The sequence below is a fragment of the Emydura macquarii genome, unplaced genomic scaffold (assembly GCF_026122565.2).
Source record: "Emydura macquarii macquarii isolate MOO-44397 ecotype Brisbane River unplaced genomic scaffold, CSIRO-AGI_Emac_v2 contig_2699, whole genome shotgun sequence".
Lineage (NCBI taxonomy): Eukaryota > Metazoa > Chordata > Testudines > Chelidae > Emydura > Emydura macquarii.
In genome coordinates this window covers 176,716-200,618 of record NW_027132836.1, presented here as the reverse complement: position 1 = coordinate 200,618, position 23,903 = coordinate 176,716, and the positions used below count along the sequence as shown (strand labels likewise).

The 23,903-nt window shown below is 38.6% G+C and overlaps 1 protein-coding gene and 2 long non-coding RNA genes across 8 annotated transcripts; 2 read left to right on the top strand and 1 right to left on the bottom strand.

The window, feature by feature from the left end:
- Nucleotides 1-165: 165 nt before the first annotated feature.
- Nucleotides 166-23,728, top strand: LOC137164801 (uncharacterized). Of its 6 annotated transcripts, none has more exons than XR_010923195.1 (3): nt 166-225; nt 21,686-21,892; nt 23,411-23,728. It is a non-coding gene; the product is annotated as an uncharacterized lncRNA (long non-coding RNA). The 6 variants fall into 6 exon arrangements; XR_010923193.1 differs by lacking the exon at nt 166-225 and adding an exon at nt 15,585-15,718; XR_010923194.1 differs by lacking the exon at nt 166-225 and adding an exon at nt 15,919-16,081.
- RNFT1 (ring finger protein, transmembrane 1) lies at nt 643-16,209 on the bottom strand. Its single transcript, XM_067565746.1, has 10 exons — nt 16,123-16,209; nt 14,253-14,387; nt 12,979-13,409; nt 12,555-12,631; nt 11,736-11,836; nt 10,894-11,047; nt 7,325-7,483; nt 5,235-5,300; nt 4,202-4,303; nt 643-1,641 (listed from the first exon to the last, which is right to left on the bottom strand). The coding sequence occupies exons 2-10, from the start codon at nt 14,297-14,299 to the stop codon at nt 1,507-1,509; spliced, it is 1,272 nt and encodes a 423-aa protein (XP_067421847.1). The 5' UTR covers nt 14,300-14,387; nt 16,123-16,209; the 3' UTR covers nt 643-1,506.
- LOC137164802 (uncharacterized) lies at nt 10,703-13,367 on the top strand. Its single transcript, XR_010923197.1, has 2 exons — nt 10,703-10,870; nt 12,906-13,367. It is a non-coding gene; the product is annotated as an uncharacterized lncRNA (long non-coding RNA).
- Nucleotides 23,729-23,903: the final 175 nt, after the last annotated feature.

Below are 23,903 nucleotides of genomic sequence, written 5' to 3'. Positions count from 1 at the left end.
TCATTCAGCTCCCTGAACTTCAGCAATGTTTGAATTAATTACCCTTTCCTTAAAAATGTTAACTAGCTGGTCATTACTGAATTCCTCAATTGGGGTTTACCCTTTTAAGAAAGTTTTCCCAGCATGCTCTCCTGCTAGTTGCCTCTTTAAATCTGCTGGAGAGAGCTAGCTAGCTGATGATCATTTTGTCTCTGACCACTGCAGGGAATTATTTCTGGCCAGCAAGTAAGTATTTTAACCCTTTTAATCTGTTTTTGCCTTTGCTCAGCTCTAGGATAGCAGCACATCCTCTCACATACAAAGAAACCAAGCACTTCTCAAATTGGCAGTTTCTTAAAGTGTTCAATTGAATAAGTACTGAAACAGCCAAAAACTAAATTCAGGCTAAATTGAGCTGTGCTGTAATTCCACTGGCAGGACAGCTTTTGCCTATTATGTCTGAATGGAAGAGCTGAGGAGAGACAGATAAGCAGAAAGAATTATTTGGTTGCACAGTTAGTGTAAAGACTAATCACCAGTACATTTGTCTTTTAAGTTTTATGTGGCAAATAGTGATTTTTCATGTTTTGCATGTATTAGAAGTAGCTCTCATCAATGGAACAGAACCAGGTCCTGTATGCTCATAAAACATGCACCAGCCAAAAGAATTTAAACTGCATTTATTCTCACTATATTCGATGCACACTACAAATTGTAAATTATAAAATAGATTCTTCCCTTTAAGAAAATGCGGATACCTAATATTTGACAAAAATGTAGTATTAGAGATTTTGTTTTGAAAATACAATCTTTATAAAATATTAAGTAAAAAACTTCTAGCCAGTGGTTGGGTAATTTATATAGTAAGCATAAGATGGAGAAAGGTCCACTGCAGATCTACAGGAATCTAAGTGGGGGAAATTCTTTTCCTCAAAATATAATGAAAAACAGTTAATGATGTAGATCTAACACATGGAAAAAAAAGGGCTCATTTTTCTGAACTATCGGGTTCAGAATTAAAAGACCTCCTCTCTGAGTGTGAGCAGCTCTGCAACTTCTATTCAAGTCCATAGGAGTTGTGGGTGCTTAGTATTCCAAGATCATAGCCCACATCTTTAGCTGCTGTGTTTGATAAAGTCATACAAGAATAAAGGCAATTTACTACAATCTGGAACACTGCAAAACGATTGTAGATGTTGATGTAAAACAATGAGCGAGGCAGTTGCTGTAACTAAGTGCAGCATTTTCAAATATTTGACCATTTCTCTGAAGTATGATGAAAAAAATCAAAATGCTGGATTTTGTATATTAATTCTAAAATTTAAGATTATTTTAATCTAAGAAAAAGCAGTTTTCAGTTTGGGTCCTGTTTTAATAAACTCAGATTTTAGAACATTTGATAAAAGTACTTAAGGGTCTTAGACAGTCCTTTGCTAATCTTAAACACAGTCCCTTTATTATCCACATTAAACTGCAAAACCATAATTCAAATGAATGTACACTATAAAATTAAAAGTATCTGATGTTTTAATAAATCTGTAGATGCACAGAAGTTGCCCCATCCTTCCATTTGTTAATGTGGTCTGAAATAACAGTTCTGCAGAGTGGACACGTTTTCTCTCTATTAAACCATAAAGAGATGCATTCTTCACAAAATATGTGCTGTAATGAGAAGGATGACAAGTAATTTACTTTTTTTTTTTAAACTAGAAGAACACAAAAGATCTGCTAATATTTATTACAGCTTGTTTTTTAAATCCATTTAGAATATTCAAAATCTAGTATTCTTCTAACAATTAATGGTTCTGCTATACTATTTTACTTACATAATTACATGCATAACAAAACTAAGCTAAAAAAACTAAAATTGCAAACAAGCATTCAGGTGTTAGGAAATGCCAGAAGTAAGATTACCTGTGCAACTCTGATTCAGACCACCCTTGCATAAGCGTTATGATTGTCATTAATTACATGATCACAAACTTTTTTTTACACAGGACCCTTGCCTTATGCAGCGTACAGAATGGATGGTGCTCACTTAATGAGCAGCCATTCAATATTTTGTTTTCTTGTTTGGTGTGTGGCCCTATGCCTTTTTTCCTGCACACTATTTGATCCTGGCTCTGAAAAACAGAATTATTATTTTCCTCAGGGGTTTTCTACATCACAGATAGATTAAGGTCTAAAAGCATCCACTAATTTGGGGGTTCCCAATTTAAAACATCCAGGACCTGATTTTTAAGAGTCCTTAGCATTATATAGCACTTTGTACGCTCAAAGGAAAGCTCCCATCAACTTCACTCGCAGCTGTGAAGGCTCAGAACTTCTGCAAATCAGACCCAGGGTCTCAAGGCAGGTACCCAGAAAAGGAGGAACACACAATTAGTGACCACATTTGAAATGTTCGGTTTAACTGACTTGACTAGCACCACATAGGATCTCTGTGGCAAAGGCAGGGATAGAATCAAATTCTCAAGAGCAGAATTTAACTGTTTTACCCTTGAGCCCATTGTTTCTATTCCTGCAATCCCGCCTCAGTCATCACACACCTTCCAACTTCTCCCACAAGTGACATGGAATCCTACAGACAAGTTTTTTTTTTTAAAACTACACAACCCTGATTCATCCCCAGAGCAAGTGCATCCTGCGCATTGAATGAGGCAGAGGTCTCGTGGGAAAAAAAAGTACGTGATCACATAAACAATATCACAATGCTTACACATAAGGGGTCAAAATAAAGTTGCACAGGCATTGTGGCATTTCCTAACATTGAACATTTGACTTTGCAACCTTAATAGCGTGCTTTTAGGGTAAGTCTTTTTCCTGATGTATAACTTAAAAGCAATCTGAAAAAACTCAAATTTCCTCATGCAGCATCATACTGACACCCACGTGGTTCATCAGCAGGTTTGAAGTTTTTAAGTCCACCTCACAAACCTCTGCCACTTAACAGCTAAAGGAGCAAATGCTACCAATGAGAGCTTGTCATCCTCTCTATAGACCAGCACTAGAGGGGATGAGACATTACCCTGTGCTGGTGGGTTTCACACTTATTTGCTGACGAGGAATGGTGACACTTGGGTTCCATTCCACACTTTGGAGGAGAGCATGTCCTAGTAGGCAAAGACTTCTGCCCATTCCCTCACCAAGCATGACCCCTTCTGATCCATCCGCTCCTCTTGGTCCCAGTCTCTATCTATTCCTCACTGCTCGGTCCTCATCTCAGTTCTGTTCTCCTTGCAACCCAGTCCCAGATGCCACTTCTCAGGCTTTTCACCCCAGTCCCACTCTCCTTGTGCAGCCATTCCCAGCTCCTTCTAACCCTAGTTCCTAATCCAATCTGTCTCTCCCCGCATGCACATTCCTTATCCCCACTAGCTGCCATCCCAATCTGAGTGTTCCTCCACTCCTTGACACAGTCTCTTGGCTCAGCCAATCCCAGTTTTGGCCCCCACACTCTGGCACCTCACATTTGTCTCTCTTTCCCCCCTCCTTTCTCGTGGCCCCACTGGTTCTGTTCCAGTCTCCCCCATCCCAGCTCCCAGTCCATGTTTCCCACTCCCTCTGACAATCTGCAGTCCCAGTCTATCCTCACACTCCCCGTTGTCCTCTCTTCTCCACCCCTCTATGCTCCTTGTCCCAATTCACTCCCCTTACAGGTCAAACTCTTATCTCCCACCTCTGCATTCAAAATAGTTGGTTTCATCCTCCATGCTCTCTGGACCCAGAATGGAAGGGTCACTGAGAGCACAGGAAAGACAGGCTCCCTGCACTCAGTTCAGGTGCCTGGACCCAGACACAGCCCTGGCTGCAGCTGCCCAGAGTTGCAATTGCAGGGAAAAGTCCTCCTGAGTCCTTGGCAGATTTTTCACAGGGATGGCAAAAGGTACATCCCTGTCACAAAGGCAATCCCCTGAAACATTTCAAGTTCCTGCTCCAAAGCACAGGGGAGCTACAGTAGTGACAGCTGCTGTCTTTAGCATATAATATACAATTTCTAACATTTTAAAAAAAATGTTGCAGGTAAACACACACACTTGCAAGGCCGATGATATTCTCCCACCAAAAGAGAGTTTCCCATTCACAAGCATCTACAAGTGTTTTCCATAAAGCTGCTGCTACTTTTCAATTGCCACTGTCAACATTAGCTTGATTCACAAAGTTTCAGAACAGGAGCCTCCCCACATTGTGATTCTCCTATTCAAAATCTCTTTAGAATTACCTGGCAGATGAGAAGAATAGGCTTTTGAAATTCAGCTTGGCATATTGAACAAATATCATCTGCTTCAGAACACTGTCTCTTGCTAGCTGTCACTCCATAGTGCTGTTAAAAAAAAGAGATTTTGCAGCAGATGTTAACATCCAGGAAAGGATAAGGAAGAAACTAAGCCTGAAAGGATGTGGTTAAAGGGGGAATAATTTGATACCTGGGGCAACAAGATGTTAAGTGTTTCAATCCTTGGGATGCTACACTGACACAGATGCTCTAGTGCAAAGTGGTATTTGGGTATAAATCTACTGAGCACCCTATATGGGGACTTTGAAACTACAATGGTGGCCCCCTGGAGCAAAGCTCTGGCATGAACTGTTACACATTGACCGGAAGGAAAACACATCACTTACTGTTAAGAGAGTATTGCTTATACAGAGAGTGTAAGATATATTAGTATTAATCTAATTTCAATGTCAAAAATCCTCCTATATATTCTGGTACATGCACAGCAGGCTCTAGATTAAATTACAGTACATTTTACCTTCCACCCAATATTCTAGAAAAAGAATCCACTATTTTCAATACTGAATGGAATAGCTATTTATACTTCAGTTAATTTGCCAAGATCTGGGTCTTACCCATATCTATTTCAGTTGGCTGCTAATGTATAAAAGGTTTGCTACTCACATCTTGCAGATGTGAGTCAAACAAATATTTAGCCCATTTTTAAAATATACTCTTTACATCATACTTTATTTACATGGTATTCAAATAGTTTACCTCTAGATGCTACTTACACAATAAAAACTGATCACTTTTAAAGTGACTTCAAGTCAGCCTATGATCATAAAACTGAGAAATTAAATCTTACAAGAAACTGTAAGAAGGGAACCAACATATTGGGATTACTTTTAAAGTTGAACTCTGTAATTAAAAGAACATAATGTGCTCAAGTAGTACAAAGGAAAAAACTATCTTCCATGAAGAATCATTTTTGTGGAAGCCACGTTTGTCATTTTGTTACAGAAAAGCCAATACTCACTGGACGTGTACAAAATATCCGTAAAACCTGTCTAAAGTTTCTCAGATGTCCAAAAAAGCTCAAAAGCTGAAATGAGAGAACAAAAACAAAATTATGCTTAAAATTTATTTCCAAGAGCTAGATTTTCAAACTTTGTGCAGGTTTGGAAGTGAAGAGCTCCAGTACTAAAATTCTATGCAACACTTTGCACACTTGGCAGTCAATGTTTTATTTTTAGCCTGGTAATGGAACAATTATAGATGGAGCTGGTAGCTCTACTTATTACTGAGTTGCCCAACACTTCCCCTTTTTAAAACCATACTTTCGGTTGTTTATAAACTCTGTCAAATTTTAACTGTTAAGTCTGAAATTTTCCATGCTGGATGTCTGCCTCTTTTAGGAAATTTCATCCAAAATGGTTTGGCTGTTCCCAGAATGATACTAGGGTAAAAAATACTGTTTTGCCCATATTACAAAAATTGTGGTAACCTTTTTTTTTTTTTCTTTGAGATGTTCTAGCACCCCATGTTTTGAGGCAGAACTTGACATTTGTCAGCAAACTGCTTTTGTGTCAGGGATGTGCCTTCTGCCATCCCCATGAAAATTCATCCATATTTGGCCAAGTTATAGGCCTCTGAAAAATTATAATTCGTGTATGCTCAGTAGAGGCTTCTAAGATTTCAGCAGCTATTATCTCAAAAGAGTCTGTCGTCATTGGAAAAAAAAAAAGTATGTGATCATGTATTTAAAGACCGTACCATAATGCATACACACATGGGGACCGAATTAAGATGGCACAGCCAACTTTATATCTAGCATTGCTTTACTTGTGAGTTCTTGACTTTGCAACCTTAAAAATGTTCTTTTACCATAATGATCTTTTAATTTCGTATATGTGTGTAGTAAACAATAGAACACAGCTGCTGTGTAACATAAATTGTACCAACTAAGATAGTTTTGGATATGCTCAGTATAAGCACAAAATGGGATAGTGTCAAAGGGTAAAGCAGAGATAGGTACCCAACTCCACTGAAAGTCAATGAGAGTTGATACCCAGCTCCATTTTGTGACTTTGAAAATCTCTCCCTATTGGTACTTTTTCAATGTCCATGTATCAGGCAGAAGATGGTTTTACCAGGGCAGAGCATATACTAGAGGTTATAAACCATGTTGAAGAAAAACAGATTGCCCAACAAATTAAAATAGTGGAATGGAAGCCCAAAGCAACAGTTTTACATAATAGAAGATTTTTCCAAAAGGGGATGGTTTTGTTGACTGGAATTCTGCCCATCTCCCTTGGCAACTTGTTTACATACTACCTACAAGATGTCTATGGTAACCGTTAAGATTATTATTTGGTGCATTATTCCACATTCTGTCCACAAGTTCTTAATATATTTTTTTCTGCCTTAGTTCAAGTCTGGTGTTACTTTGGAAGCCACTTGTGAGCTTGACAAAAGCAACCTCAATTTAATTTAACACTCTATTTAGAAATGTATATTGGTAATACCAAGACACATAGACACTCTACAACAAAATTACAAAAAACAAACAGAACAACGGAATTCTCTACTTAACAAAAAACCCACAAAAACTAAAACCAGCCTGATTCCCTATTGTTATAAACTGTCATGAAACTTGTGAAACTCAGGCTCCGGTAGACCTACCAGAGGCAGCAGGCCCTCCACCCTGACAATGCCCTAGTGCTGGGCTGTGTTAAAGTGAACTTCAGAACTTGAATTCTCCAACAGTGAGAGCAATCCAGTGGAGTGTAGCTTGAAGGATAGAAAACATATGTAGCCATTTTGACATTAACAACTAGTTCAGACAAAATTACTACTCACACAATCAGTTGTGGCAAGCAATTTTTGTACTGTGTAAACATCATTACTTTTCTTATCATCCTTTAAAGGGGGTGTGACTAGATTTAGTGCCTGGCCTAGCAAATTTTTATATTGATTTTGGAAGGCTGTATTAAACCAGCAAGTCTGCTCAAACTCTGGGGAATATTTCAGAATACATTCATTTGTACATCTAAATCTCTTCTATGTTAATTAATGCAGTATCATTTTAATACATTAAAATACAGAGGAAAGATCATGTTTACATACTTTTAGGATGAAGTAGAATAGCGCGAGCAATACTCCAAGACTCCACCCCAGTACATTGTCTAGCTCCCTATAGCCAATAAGATAACGAAACCAAACTGGTATGGGGATGACTGTACGGTAATACTGGCAGAATTCTTCTAACAGCATATACCAGTAGCCCTAAGAAAAACAACAAGAGGAATATTTAAAAATTCATTTAAAATACAGATAATTTAAAGTTAATGCATCTTTTCTATATATCTGCTCTCTTTTTAATATTTATCCCTCGTTATATCTTAACTAGTGTCTCAACAGATCTGAAATGTTGTTTGGAAACTTACGTCATTAAAATCCCATACATGTAAAAGTTACAAAACTGCACCGTGTTACGCCAAACTCCTTAAAATGGGGCCAAGATCATGATTTTTAAAAAGGAGTTAAAATGATGTTTTATCAGAGGGTAATTCCCTAACACTTCACTGATTAGAGAGTCTGGTGTCAAAATAAATAAAACAAATTGATCTTTGGCAAGTCCTTAGTTGACATTTGTTTGTAACATAGAATAATTGCACAACTGGCAGGCTCTGCTCAGGAAAAGGCCAGAAAACATGGTACATAAGATCAGAGTCGGGATGCCTTTGCAGCATGCCTACCTACTTACCAGTGTTACCAGTCTTGCTTTCATAAGCATTAAAAAAGGAAAAAAGTGACAAGAAAAATGCAAACATAAAAGAGCACTTAAAACAATTGTCTGTTTATAGCTGTGTGTATATATATAATTCTGAGAAAAACGGGGGTTAAGAAAAGGTCTTTTCTTTTACAACCACATGTAAATCAGAACTCTGTTTCCCTCCCCCACAAGTTACTCTGTGTTCTTTAAAAGCTCCATGCTTTCCCTTTTAAAACAGTGTTGCAATCCATTTGTAAACACCTAGAGGATAATACAATAAGGAATACCCATTATGGATTTGTCAAGAACAAATCATGCCAAACCAACCTAATATCTTTCTTTAAAAGAGTTACTGGCCTGGTGGATGGGGGAAAGCAATAGATGTGATATCTTGATTTATAGTAAGGTTTTTTGACACAGTTTCACATGACATTCTCATAAGCAAACTGGACTGCATTTCCCTAGATTAAATTACTATCAAATGGGTGCACAACTGGTTGAAAGACTATACTCAAAAAAAGAATTGACAATGGTTTGCTGTCAAACTGGGAGGGCGTATCTAGTCGGGTCCCACAGGGGGTCAGTCCTAGATCTGGTACTAGATCTGGTACTAATCTTCAGTAAGGACATGGACAATGGAGTAAAGAGTTTGCTGATAAAAGCTGCAGATGACACTAACTGGGAGAGGTTGCATGCCCTTTGGAGAACAAGGTTAGAATTCAAAACAACCTTGACAATGGGAGAATTGCTCTGAAATCAAGATGAAATTCAATTAAGCGCAAAGTACTGCACTTAGGAAGGGAAAATCAAATGCACAGCTACAAAATAGGGAATAACTTGCTAGGCAGTAGCACTGTTGAAAAGGATATACGAGTTATAGCGGATCACAAATTGCAGATGAGTCAATGTGATGCAGTTGGGGGGAAAAAAAGGCTAATATCATTCTGGAGTGCATTTACAGGAGTGTTGTATGTAAGACAAAGGAAGTAACTCTCCCCTTCTACTCAGCTCTGGTGAGGCCTCAGCTTGAGTACTGTGTCCAGTTCTGGGCACCACACTTTACAAAATGTGTGGACAAATTCAAGAGTCCAGAGGAAAGCAACTAAAATGATAATAGGTTTAGAAAATCTGACCTATGAGGAACGGTTAAAAAAATGGGCATGTTTAGTCTCGAAAAAAGAAGATACGATGGGAACCCTGATAACTGTCTTCAAATATGGTAAGTACTCTTATAAAGAGGACTGTGTTCAATTGTTCTCCACGCCCAATGAAGATAGGACAAGAAGTAATGGGCTTAATATGCAGCAAGGAAGATTTAGGTTAGATTTTAGGACAAACTTTCTAACTATAAGGGTAGTTAAGCACTGGAATAGACTTTTAAGGGAGGTTGTAGAATCTCCATCACTGGAGGTTTTCAAAAACAAATGATTGTCAGGGATGATCTATATATACTGGGCCCTGCATCAATACAAGGAGCTGGACTTAACTGCTGGAGGTTCCTTCCAGTCCTACATTGCTATGATTAGATGATTCTGGCATAGAGTGCATATACCTGATTATTTTCACTACAGACCTGGCCTTAAAAAAAACCAAAACAAAACGCTATCTAAAACTGAGAATGCGACTTTCTAAACTTAAAAGGAAGGCAGGATAAAGTCCTAACCCTGAATGTAAGTACACTCAGAACAGAAGTAGAAATTATCTCTTAAGAAGGAAATTCCATGTATGATGGGGCTACAAAAATAAAATGGCATCAGTGCAATAAAAAAAATTAGAGATCATACTGAATAAGTAGAGGAGTGCAAGGACTCTCTAAAGGCTGCTGGAATTAATCACCAAATGCATTTATATATAGTGTTCTTGACAGGCACTTTAAATAACAAAATATTAAAATTTTACAAGCAGTAGCAAACATTTAGTTTAATTAGTTTTAAATACCTGCACAAGGTATTTTCTTAAAGTGTTTAGTTTACCTGTAAAATGAGATTAGCGATAGAAAATAATGTGGCTGAAGTGCCCTAATCACAGGGGTATACTGGATATTCCCTCAGGTTTGTAGCTTTTTCTAGCCAGATTCCTCCTTTTAAATAAGCTACAATTTAGCTCACTGATGGTTTGGTAGAATTTTCATTAGTTAAATATTATAAGAAATTTTTTAGTGTTGGAATAGCAATTTAAAAAATTCTGAAATAAAAGCAGATATTTTATTCATTATAAATCACTCTCCTTTTATCTCAATTGTTTAAACTTGACAAATACTTTACTTTTGTGCATTTTTAAAAACAACATTAGTGACATAAGTGCTATTATGACCTATGCAAATATCTCACTCTTAAATATCCTCTAGAAGATGCTACCATTTCATGACTGTATCTGTTCTTTTGAGTATTTTTTTAAAACAGTACCAATATTTACTAATCCATCATGAAATACAAATTGTATCTTACATTTACATATCTTAGCTTTAGAAATGGATAAAAATTAATATCTTGTTAGCTAATATAGGTTGCTATAAATCTGATAGATTTACTCAAGGAGTTTCTCACTTAACTATGTTGTGCACAGATTTTACTTCTAAGTTTAATGACATTCATTTTAAAAAATAATTCTCATATTTAGGGATCTTTTTAGACTCAAAGGTAAGTGTATATCAAGATCTTGATTTCAGTGCTTCATTATAACCAAAATGTAATTAAAGAAATGGCCCCTTATTCCCCTTTCAGATCTGAATATAAAATCAAGAATTCAACAGTCAGAGTAAAGCATGAAATCCATAGGCTTCTCCTTCCCCCTGCATCATTGACAGATTATGTGCAGAGCTTTAATTAAGAAAAATATTCATCTAAGTGGAATTAATGACTGGCTGATTGAACTGTAAAGGGATCTTTATGATAAGAGTAAGTATAGATTATTTTCTTACCTTGGATCTAAAAGTCATCATAAAAGAAGGCACCAAGAGAATAAAGCATTTGAAGCCCATAAAGAGGAATTTCAGAATAAAGTCTGTGATTCCCACAATCCAAAGTACCTCCCAGAAGTTCATAAAATCCACGGTAGGTTTTAAAAAGATTAAGCTACAAAAAGAAATATCAAAAGTCACAAGAGTAGACTCTCATGAGTGGATATTAGCATACAGTTTCATTTTAAATGGTACATTAAAAACAGAAAGCATGTTTAGATAGTATAATATTTTCCTCTAGAAAGAGTGGGAAGGAGAGATCTTTTGTCATTCATTAAAAGCTCACCATTTCAAATCCACTTTAATACATCTGCCTCATAACCTTCATCCTGCCATTCAGGTACTTGAGTCCTTTCCCATTCTGTCAATGTTACCCCTTAATCAGCTAGCAGGGTTGTTGAAGACTAGTGACAGAAGAAACTAAGACATATGCCCTGCTAGAGTCTCATGGCACTGTATTCCCAGTATTCCCACACCAAAGTGGTGACAGGGCTGAGAATCAAACTCAAGTTGATTCCACATGGTGCATCAGTGCCAGTGAACTCCAGACCCCTAAATGATCCCCTATATAGTGAACCCCTAAATATAGGGCCTAATCTTGCAAACCCTTACTCACGAGTGTTCTGCAGTAAGGCTTTCCGGGACTGAGCCCATCATTTAGTTATTTATTTTAAGAGAAGCCAACTTCTTGATTCTCTTTTTTTTTTAAAAAATAAAAAATTACCAGGAGCACAGATGAGATGTTCACAAGAAATGACATTCCATTTAAAGTGACTAATATGACATAATGTTCCTCTAATTACCTGTAATAAAGTGACTGAGAGTGGAAGGTATAATACAAGAGGAGAGATGACCCGGTTAGGAATATCAGTACCCAAGCACATTGCAACTTGGAGCACCTTTCCTGTAAGATATACATTACAAATTTAATAGTTTTCTGTTACTTTGTTTGGTTTTTTTTAAAGTCTCAAGTTAATTTATTTCATGCACAATAAAACTAGAACAGCTGTATCTGAATAAAGTCACCAGTAAAAGATGCTGCTGTTACCTTTAGAGCATGGAAAAGAAATGCATGGGCAGATCATTGCACTCACATAGATCTCCATGTACTTTAATGGGGTGAACAGCCCAAACAGTAACACTTCTTAAGGAAACCACAGTTATATATATATATATGTATATGTATATGTGTGTGTGTATATATATTAATAACATTAATCTCAACTCAGCTGCTTATCTGAGTAACACAATTCTCAGTAACCCTTGTGCCCCCATAACAGATTCTCTGCATATGAAATGGTAATCTTTACAGTTTTTAAAATACTTAAGAATTTCTGTCTCATAACTGCAGTAGCATTGTCAGGCACTTCGATATGCAAAGTCCGAAAAAAGAGTGTACCAATATTTTATCTTAAATTTGCAAAGTATGCTAAATCAGCGCTTAGAGTGAAAATTTTATTCATAGCTAAAACATTCACATCTAAAAAATCCTATGATATTTATCTGTTTTGTTTACTAAATTAATATAAGAATTTCACATTTCTCTCAAAAACTGATGCATGAAAGTCTTGGGTAACAGTAAAATAAAACACTTCAACTTTATTGCAATGGGCAATACTTACTCTTAGAAAAACCTGATTTACAATGCTTTTGTTTGCATACATAAAAGTTGTTAGCAGCCCAATTCCAAGAGAAATGCCTATTAGGAAAAATGGGTCAGTTATATGGAGGAAAATAAGAAACTGGATTAAAATAAAATAAGAGCAAAATTAAGTGCACTTCTAACAAGTACTTGTAATAACATAATACCATTTTAACAGATCAGGCAATCAAGCTAAAATAATTAAGCACATTGTAAATGCGAACAAAAGGAAAAAACAGATAAGTGATTGAAATCTGTTTTAGGAAATTTCTCTTTCCAGTGAAGAAATCAAATTAAAATAAAGCTAAAAGTAAATCAAATTATATTTCAGGCACCCTCATGAGCAGGCGTTAATGCAGGAAAAAAGAGCTGGTTCCCTCATACCATACTCTGTTATACTCTACCGATTATATGCTGCATCATCAGTTTGACACACAGAATCAAGATGTATGGAAGACTTTTGTGCAGCCATTGGAAGAGATATCTGAGCTCAGAGATGGAGCTGCCACTGTGTTCCTCTGAATCCAAGGAAGACTCTTCGGGCCCCCTTGCTTCATTGGGGGAGTGGCCATGTGCACGACCCTGGGAAGTTGACCTTATGTTCCTGGAACTGGAGTTTTCGCCAGCTTCTCCCAGTTCAGCACTTAGCTGAATGTGAACATCTCCACTACGGTGGCAAGAGCCTTCTCCTGGCAGTCTTGCTGCATGGGCACTCTGAGAAGATGAGGAAACATCACCATTTCCTGGGGTATTGTGGAGATGACTGCAATTAGATTGCATGGCGTTCAATTGATCTTTCTCTGGTCCAGATTCTTTTGTCTCACTGCTATGTCTCCTAAAGGGGGGGGGGAAAGTCATGTTTAAAGGAGCAGTGTTCCATTTAATTAGGAGAAGAGAACTGTCTGTATGAAATACACAGCCTTTTGGCCACCCTGATGACCTATGTGCATAGACAAGTGGTTCTAAACCACTGATAGATGTACAAATACTGGTTTCTTTAGCTCGGGGGGCTTGTATCTTAATCTCTCAACCCCTACCTTAAGGAGACGCCTCTGCGTGAGTTGCTCAGAGCATCCACTGATTTATTTTCATTCAGTGATGTATGCTCTAACCCCCAATGGACTGCTGCACATACAGTCTGGAACAGGCAAAGCTCCACTGAAGATTAGAAAGCACCCAGCTGAATCAGAGGAGACAGGCACTAGCTTGTGTAGCAGAGGTTTTAATGTGATATATAAGTTTACAGAAAAAAGGTGGGAGCAATCATTAGATTAGAGAGAGAAATCATAAAGGTGGGGGAGGGGAACTGCAAATGTAAGCATTTGTAAAATGGCATGCATTTGGACACAGACAAGTCTAATCAAAATCCAGTGAGTACTGAAAACTGAGTGCCATTAAAGGATTACCAAAAAAGATTATCCTGTCTGGGGAAGTGAGTCGAACCAGATTAGTCCACTTTTTTTTAAAAGGCAATGGGAAGAGCCTGGACCATATGGGGGCTTTGCATAGGCAGTGTAATCCTGGGAGGAAGAAGAAAGCAGGAAATAAAGAGCAACTGTGTGGGACTAATTTAGGGTTGGTAGAAAGTCTAGGTTCAAAGAAAAATGCAGACAGTAAACAGTGGTCTAATGGTGAGTAAGAGACCTGGGTTTTATTCCTAGCACCGTCATTTACTCACTGTGTCCCTTGGCAATTCATTTCACTTCTGTGCCTCAATCTCCACATCTGTCAAATGGGTATAATAGTCCTTATATGCTTCCCAGGAATGTTGTAATGTTTCATTAGTTATTCTTTGGAAAGGGTTTTGAGATCCCTGGATTAAGACAGCACAGAAGTGCAAAGTATTTTTACAGTATTGGTCTGGTGGTAGCAAACATTGCAGTTGAGGTTTCGTTAAGATTTTCATTATAAATCCTTTTCAGTTGCTCTCAACTGTCTCAAAAATGCTGGGTTTCTGGTTTTGTTGGACATGTAGGAAAGTTTGAGTAAAATCCATTGATCTATTTTTCAGTTATGCAAGCATGAAAAAACATACAATCTGCCTCGCAAGAAAATCTCAGTATGCTATTTGTGCACATATATAATCATTAACAAAGACTTAACATTTGAAGCAAAACTAGATGCTACTAATTTGGAAAAAAGTTGAGTCATTAGCTTTTTAGAAAAACTGCATGCACAGTAAAACTTCTCACTAACATTCAGAGCTATTATTGATATATTATCTGTTGGCCTAAGATCACATTTTAGGCCTCAGTCTTGCAAAAATGCATGTACTGTACTTTGTACATGTGAGTAACACAATGAGTTGAAGTCAATAGGACCACTTGTATGAATGAAGATACTCATGCATGTGTTTGCAGGATCAGGCCCTTACTATTTATGCTGTTAAAATTGATTATTTAATTAGCGTGCTTGATTTGGTGGTTTATAGCCTACTCCTACAAAAATTACCAGGACAGTGTTTAATACTGCAAGTAATCCCATTATTTTAATAGAGCTCAGCACTTACTAGTAAGGCTAAGGCTTTGCAGAATCAGCCCCTGGCAGTTTATTTATTTAGAGAACTTTAAAAATAACTATGCATTTATTATTAAAGCATACTGTAAAACGCATAGGATGCACAACCTAGCTGAGTTAATGTCACTAGGAGAATTCTTTTCACTTCCTAATTCAAATATTTAATAGGCGCCCTAATGTTATATATATTAACAGTTATTTTGTATTTTAATAGATTAATTAATAGGTCTCAAATCTACTCTCTGAACACTGACCAAAACCTATTTAAACATTTTTTCCCTTTAATTTTACTTTGTCAATATCGAGGGTCCTCCCAGCCAGGCCTGAGGTTATGGGCTGCTCCCAGGTTTGTTATCAGAGATGGTGTCCTGCACACAGGTCCTGAAGCCACCGCTAGGGCCTGCAAACCATGTCTAGGTCACCCGGCGGTGATTGCCAGGTTGCACTGGGTCCCCGGGCCTGACCCCATCCCATCAGAAGGTCACCCTGCTGCTCTGTGAGCGCACCACGGCCGAGTTCCTCCCCAGGCAAAGCTCCTGGGGCCAGGGAGATATTGCTATGGAGAAACCAGCACCCAGATGAGTGCCAGGCCGGGGGCGACATCCACACCTTCCTGTGCCAGCCTGGGTGAGTGGGAGTGGGGGGCACTAGGCAGTGAGAGGCAAACGCCCCCGTCCATCTCCACCCAGGGGGTTGAGGGGCTCATTCCCCTGTCCCCTTCCTCCCCGAGCAAGGGGGCGGGCAGGGAGGGAGACAGGGAGGGGCAAATCCCTCCCAATTCATTTAAATCCCAGCCAAGGGGGCGGCGGGGGGAGGGGTTGAGATGAACTGTGAAGGGCAACACCCCTCCGCCCCCCTTTCCATTGGCGCCCGGGTCGGGTCGGGGCACTAGCGAGCGAGGGTCCGCTCGCTGCTCACGCCGCCTGAGCGGGCTAGGCCGAAGGCAGAGCCCGGGGCCCCCAATCCCCTGGCTGGCTGATTCCCGCGCAGGTAGGGGGCGGCGCCTGAGGGGTACATCGGCCCGGCCTTACCTCTCAGGGGGCTCTGCGCCCAGCCCTGCCGCCCGCTCCGCGGCCTCCCACTGTCTCCATCGCTGACGCCTGCTGGGTTAGTTAGAGGCGGGCCGGCGGGGGGGGGGGAAGAAGCAGCAAAAGCGGGTGTAGGAAGAGGAGGAGCTGGGGAAGGGAGGGTTGGAGGAAGGCCCGGAGCTGTTTGTCGCCATAGCAACGAGGCTGAGGCCCTGAGTCCAGGCGGCGCGGCCGCGGGGGAGCGGCAGTCAGAGGGTGAGGAGGGGGCGAGGCGGGCTTATGAGGCGGGGACGGGGAGAGCAGTTGGGGAGCCGCGGGGGGATGGAAGAAGAAGCGCTGGCTGGGGTGTGAGTGGCTGGCGCGGTGGCAGCCCCGGCATAGGGCTGCGAGGAGGAGGAGGAGAGCGGTGAGGAAGAGTTGGGGGGCAGGGGCTGAGGTGGGGTCCAGCAGCGGGAGCAGGGATCTGGAGGGTGCGGGTTTTGTTGAAGCCGGTCGGGGGGGTGGGGGCGGCAGTGGTGTGTCACGGAGAGGGGGAAGCATGTTGGCGCAGTTCTGACTGAAATTGGCTGGGGCAGTGAGGTGTGGGCTAGGAGAACCAGGAGTCATGGTTTCTAATCCAGGCTCTGCCACTGACCTCAATTTGGACCACAGACTTCCCGTCTTATCTTGGGCAAGTCACATAGGGCTTGTGTACACGGGGAGTTAAGAGTTAAGCAGGAATAGCTATTCCTGATTAACTCTGTATGTGGCTGTTCTTATTTCAGAACAAAGGCATCTGCGTATGGAGTTAACCAGGAATCTGCTTTAAATTCACATCCTATTTTATTTATTTTCATGTGTAGACTAATTCTTAGGCCTCATCTACACTAGCACTTATGCCTGCAAAACTTTTGTTGCTAAGGGGTGTGAAAAAAACAACACCCCCTGAGCAATGTAAGTTTTTCAAGGACAAGCGCTTGTGTAGCCCTATTCTGTCAAAGGGAGAGAGCTCTCCTGACAACATAATAAAACCACCTAAGCGAGCGGCGGTAGTTATGTCAGCAGGAGAGCATCTTTCACTGACATAGCGCTGTCTACACTAGCACTTATGCCCAGAAAACTTATGTTGCTCAGCAGAGTGGATTGATTTAAATCACCAAGAGAAAATCATTGATTTAAACCAAGTTTCCCACTGATACTTCTTCACATATTTCTTAAACAATGGTGCAAATCTGATGACTAAAACATATTAATTTACAACGCAATACAGCAATTTTACATTTCTAGGAGGGTATACAATGTGTAATTTTTTAGATAACTTGATTTTTATTAATATAGGAAATAGTACATAATACTCATTACCTGTGTCAAGCTGCAGATGCAGCACCAGTACATTAGGAATGGTAAGAACTGAAATCACACACACAAACACAATAGGCCTTATATTTTATTAAACTAAATCTTAAATATTACATAAATGTTTCACATGTGCAATTGCAGCAGTCTCCTGAGTTGCCGGCTTATGGCTGTCCTTAAACTCTTTTTTTTAATTTTAAATTTTCAAATTTTATTAACTCTAACAGACAAGTCATCACAACACTAAACGTATGCTGTCCTTAAAACTTCTACAACTAGCTCTCATCTTCCCCACTCCTCTCATTTTTATTCATAGACTGAAACAGAAATACGCGGTTTCCTGCTTTTTCAACTCCCAGTCGATTTCTTAGCTTTGAGTGAATAATACCAAACAATGAAAATATTCTCTCTCTGCCTGCAGAGAAAGCTACTGCTGTGAAAAGTTGGCTCAGCAACTGAAGGAACTCTGTTTCAAGGTGCCTGGCTAATGATGTCCACCAATTCAGGGGAATAACGTTGTTCAAAACATCATCAGTAAACGTACTGTTTAAATGGTTCCACTCCAGCCCTGAAATGTATTAGGACTGGCATAAATGAGGAGTGATTTTGAGATGCCCATGCCATGGCAGCAGCATCATCTTCAGAAGTTAGGCATATACCTTTATATCTGGGGTCAAGAATGTTCGCAAGAAAATGAGGTGGAGTTAGTGCTTGATCCATTTGCTTCTTTATTGCCTGCAGTTTAACTTCTGGTGAGGTATTTCTTTCTTCAATGTCTCTTGAAGTGCCTTCCAAATGCAGCAACAATTTCTCTGAAGTTTGTTTAAGGCTATGGATATAGGCTTCAGTATACTGAGCATATCCTCTACATTCCTCTTTAATCCAATGTTAGATACTTTGGATGAGATGCTTCCATCTATTTTATCATGGTTTTCTTCATAAAGTTATATGAGACAAGGCCAGTTCTTAATAAATTGTTCAAAACAATCAACCACAGAATTCCATTGAACATCTTGAGGGAGAATTAGTTTGGATCTTCCTGTTCTCTTCAGTGAAGCTGAAGCAAAATGGTTGTACGGAAGTATTTTGTGACTTCAACAACATTTTCTTTTATTCCTGGAGAAGATGTACTTAAGGTGGCTAAAAGATGCATTAAATGGGCACTGCAGCCATATATTATTAAGGAGCATCCTTCCTTTTCTTCTTAAGTATCTTCTCATGTTTGCCATGTTTGCAGCATTGTCTGTGACAAAACTGCGCACGTGACAGTTGAATTTTTGTTCAGTTTATTACAGCTTTCACTGCCTCTTCTTTGAAATATTCTGTTGTGTGGGCATTTCCCGATGTATCGTTTCTGAAAGATATGCAACCCCATCTTCTGTTGTCACATAGGCACATATTACTGGATCATTATGTACATTGCTCCACCCATCAAAGCTTAAACTGGCAAATTTCCCCTCAGAATTTCTTGCACACTATTCAAGTTCCCTCTCATATACTGTATCTACCAATCTTCCACCAATGTCTGCTCTACCAGGTGGAGTGTAGCCTGGTCATAAGGACTCAACCATATCAATGAAGTGTTTATTGTTAACAATGCAAAAAGAAGAATTTGTACCATAAATTAACTGAGCAATCTTCCAGTTTTTCTGTGACAAAAGTGTAGTGGAATATAGGAAACTGTGTGTGTCCTGAATAATGTCTTCCCTTTTCCCCCCAGTCTACTCCACTGTTCCTTTTTACTCTGCCTCCATCCTTTGTCTCTCTGTCTTTAAGACAGTGTCTTAACTAACTCCCCTGCCTTGCTTGGCCCAGCTCCACCACCACATAAGCACAGAACAACAACAATCCTATCCAGCCTGTGTCTTTCTTTGCACATGTGACTTTAGTCTGCTGAGAAACAGAAACTGAAAGCCCAGAACTTTCAAGAAGCAGGAGCTTGTAGTTAGGCTGAACAGACTAGAGCCATTAATTCATTTTTATGAGCCTGTAAGTGTAAGTTTAGCAAGTTTGTGATGAAGTTTATTTGTAACTTATTTTTTTTAAATGAGAGAAATTTAGTATTTTACTGATGATTGTCAAAAAAAATCCGATTTTTTTATTTTTTTCCACCCTGTTGCTTTGGGGGAGGGGAGGGTTTCCACACCCTTGAACGACAAAAGTTTTCCTGGCATCAGTGCTAGTGTAGACAAAGCCGTAGTGTGTGTGTGTGTGTGTCTCTCTCTCTGCCTCAGTTCCTCCTCTGTAAATTAAGGGGTAATAGTCCTTTCCTGTCTCACAGGGTTGTTGTGATGATAGATTGTAAGGTGCTTAGATACTACGATATAATAGAAGCCATATAAGTATCTTAAATAGAGAGACAAAGACATTTGACTTGGTACAGACATTTTGATTTAAAAACAGAGAGAGATATAAAATTAACATGGCACACATTAAATGGATTAAAAGTTGGCTGATAGGTCTCAACATATAATTGTAAATGGGGAATCATGTTGTTTAGTACAAGTATGTTTCTAGTGGGGGTCCCTCAGGGATCACTTCTTGCCCCTATTTTGTTTAACATTTTTATTAATGATCTGCAAGTAAACATAAAATAATCATTGTTAAAATTCGCAGCTGACTAAAAATTGGCAAAGTGTTAATTAGGTTCAGTAAGATGGATGCAATATTTTCTCACTTTGACAATAAAAGTACAAATTAAAATTTGCAACTTGCAAAGTGACTTGTGTGAGCAGACCTCTTTGTCCATGTGGAGCATCCCTGAAGGACTGGGGCCTAAAGTGATTAATGCACATCAATTTTAAAATAAATGTTTCTCAATTATAAAAGTGCAACATAATAGAAAATTAACATATTGGTTTTATATGCAAAACTATTACAGAGAAAATGCTTTTGGGTCTGAAAATAGGTATCTCATTTTTCAGCCCAAGGGAACTTTTTTATGCAAAAGTTATAAAAACGCTTAAATTAATTATTTCAGTACAACTTAAAGACAGAACCTTAATTCAGTAGCTCCTCTCTTTTTTTTTTAATTAAGGCCCCAGTCCTTCTGACTCAGCTTTTAACAGTGAATTGTCCTATTGTCTTCAATGAGATACACAGTGTGTAAAGTTAATCTATTACTGTATATTAATGTATTAATCTTTGCAGGATAAGGGCCTTAGTCATTATAATAATAAAGTGGGTGCTATTTAAAAACTTCAGCATTTACTTCTCCTTGTGGTAATTGAGAATAATATACATGTTACTGCAGAATAGTAAATGCTGAATTTTAAATTGTATTCAGTGTATTACTTGTATTTTTATATATATCAGGTGTGGCCAAATTGTGGCTTGTGAGCTGCATGTGGCTATTTTACAGTTAAAGTGCGACTCGTGGAGCTCCCATATGCCCCCCATTCTCTGCCAACCGGACCGGGGTGGGGAGCTTGGAGCTAGGGACGTGGGGCTAGAGGATTCTGCCCAGTGGTGAGGGAGGTCTCGGGGAGGGTCAGTAAGTTTATCCCACCTCCACACCCCCCAATATATATAAACACTTTATAATCTCCGAGTGTATACAGATATTAATATGTTCATCTGTCATTAATCTACCATTATTTAGTGATATGATCTATACAACATTCTTAGCTGAATGAGATGTCCTTTAGTACACTATGTCCCATTGAAGCACTTAGGGCTTGATTTTTCAAAGGTGCTGAATGCTTACATATCCCATTGAGTTTTGGCTGCTCAACACTTAAGAAAATCACATCCTTCAATGTGGACCTTGCATAGGGCCTTGTGTGGTTGTCATGGATTGGGGGGGGAAATTATCCAAAACCCTGAGAAGTCTTCTAGAAGTTATGGGCTAGTTCCTGTTGAAGTTTAATGTGCTTCAGCATGAATTTGGACAAAGGAGTAAATGATTTCTAAAATTGTACAAAGGTACTAATGCAAGTTAGTGGTCCTACAGGGGACTCTGTGTTTATATTGGTCTGATCTTGTAGGTGCTCCATATATAGGGCTGCTAGTGGGATTTCCATATGGATTGAGCAGTGTGCCCCCCAGCGCCTTTGTAATTTCTGTTACTATTGAAATACTTAATTTAGTTCAGAACAAAATATTTTAAATGAGTGTTGGAATGATGAATTGAAAAAATGTCATCACTGCGAAGGAATCAATTTCTTAAATAATATTTCTAGCTAAATTGTAACACATACGTTAATGATTTTCCCTGACTGATGTTTTTCAGCATCATATAATTAAGAAGTCCTGCATAAAGCTGACGAGCACATAAGGAAATCTGGGTCTCATGAAAGTATCACGTGAAATGGATGCAGTTGGAGGAACATCTGGACATGCAAGGACAAGATTATGTAGAAGCAATCACACTTTGGATGTGTCTTGGTTAAATTCTAGCCTAGAAGAGACATTATTACCAGGAAGACCATGGCATAAGGTAAAATGTTTGTTTGCAAAATATGCATCTATTAATAATGATTTAAATAGATGTGGATATCATCTTTTCTATCTTTGATTTGTCCTTGTTCCTATTGCTTTGCTTATATGAACATTTTTTCCTTAGTGTGGGGAGTATTGAAACAACAGCTATTGTTTTTGAATACGCAAGTAGGAAAATATTCTAATGAATATTTCATTTAGACAGTCAAGAAGTTTATTATTCTCCTTAAAAGTTAGGACAAAAATCCTACATCAGAATGTAAGCCTGAACTATTTACATTAGCTTTCCCACAATAAATTCTCTAAAGGCAGTGTGTTTACACACAAACAAAAATATCACCCCAATAAACAGCAAAAGAAACTTTCTCTATACATATGAGGCAGGGGGAAGATTAGTCTTCTAGACTATATTTACTTTCTGAAATTTTAGTTTCACTCATATCATGGACAAGACAGCTTGTATTCTTACTATCTAATTCTGAAATATAATTTAATAAGAAATTGAGTCACAATATTTTGCTTTCTTATATGTTTTCTTATATTTAGCTTCAACCTTTCTTTGCATAATATAATTTCATAATTTGTAGGTAAACTCCAACACATTCCTTCTCTTCATAGTGATTATATGGTTCCAAGATTTGTTCAATTATTATATTCCTCTCCTTCCCCCTTTTTATCATAATCTCTAAGAATCGTTGGCAGTAACCATCTTGACATCTGTGTTTGCTTTGAGTTATAAAGTAGAATCAATGTAGATTCCACTCACCATTTGAATCTGATATGTAAAAGAAAATACATCTACAAACAAAATGCATTATTTAGTATTGAATCCACAAATAGGGAAATCAAATAATCTGAGTAGCATCAATTTTATTTACAGCATAAGGCCCATTGTCACAATACCTTACACAGTAAGTGGATCCTCTGGGATTCCACCATTTATTTTCCTTTCACATTCCTCTCTCAAAATTCTCCTCTTGCAATGAGCTTCCATGTCACTAAGGAGGGCTGGAGTCATCTACCTTAGAGATTGTCAGTATTGCTCTACGTGTCACACACAAGATTCTGTTAAAGAGCAATGTAAGTTGCCTCAGGGAATGAGCATGCTGCCGACTCAAATTATTCTGGCCAAACAGCAGGAAGACAGATTGGGAACCAAAACTGGGACAGTCCTGCCTGTTGAGACCTCTGGATCAGCCCAGTAGGACACATTATGATGAAAGATTGCTCTTTAAAGAACTTCAGGCGATGTCCAGATACCACAGTGCTGGTGCATTAAAAGTTAGCCTGAATTAAAGTGTGAAGAATTTCTGGAACTATAGTATCTGTTAAAATATTTATTGAGACAAGGTGGGTGAGTTAACATCTTTTATTGGACCAACTTTTATTGGGGAAAGAGACAAGCTTTCAAGCTATAGAAGTTGATCCAATAAAAAAATGTTATCTCTAAATCCTGGAACGAACACAGCTACAATACTGCAAACTGAATATTTACTGTAATTTATTTCTTCTTTAGGTTTTAGACAAACTTGGAACTGCTCTTGCCGATGAAGTGAAGCACCAACTAGGAAATCCTAAACAACAACAAATGATTTTCTATCTTCTTGGCCAGCATTTTGTTAAACAATATTTTAATGACTATCCTTATCAACCTAGTCTACTAGTAAGTAAGTTATGGGAGCTGAGCCTGCAGCAGCATAACATGAACATATATACAAATCTGTTGTTGTCATAAAAGTAAAGTGGATTATTTTGCTCTCAGTTATAAAATTGTACTTTTAAATTTATTTTAATTGACCTGAAACAAGATTAAAATGTTATATTTTTTACCTTATCTCTAATAGGCTTTCAGTCTTTTTTTCCTCCTCTCAGGAAACTTTAAAAGATGATGGGTGTTTATATGAGGGTTTTCTTATTTGGAGCTATGGTTCAAGTCCAGATTCAGTGAGAAATCAAACTCATATAAGGACCAATTCTGTAGTTCTAACACAGCAAAACTTTCATTGACA

Bases quoted from the DNA above. Each gene is read 5' to 3' on its own strand.
- RNFT1 (XM_067565746.1), bottom strand. From the start codon at position 14,299: ATGTGGAGATTGAGGCACAGAAGTGAAATGAATTGCCAAGGGACACA. The intron at 7,484-10,893 runs GTAAGAAAATAA...TGTTTTTCTTAG, and splicing joins TGATGACTTTTAGATCCAAG to GGCTACTGGTATATGCTGTT. The intron at 4,304-5,234 runs GTGAGTATTGGC...TTTTTTTAACAG, and splicing joins GGATATTTTGTACACGTCCA to CACTATGGAGTGACAGCTAG.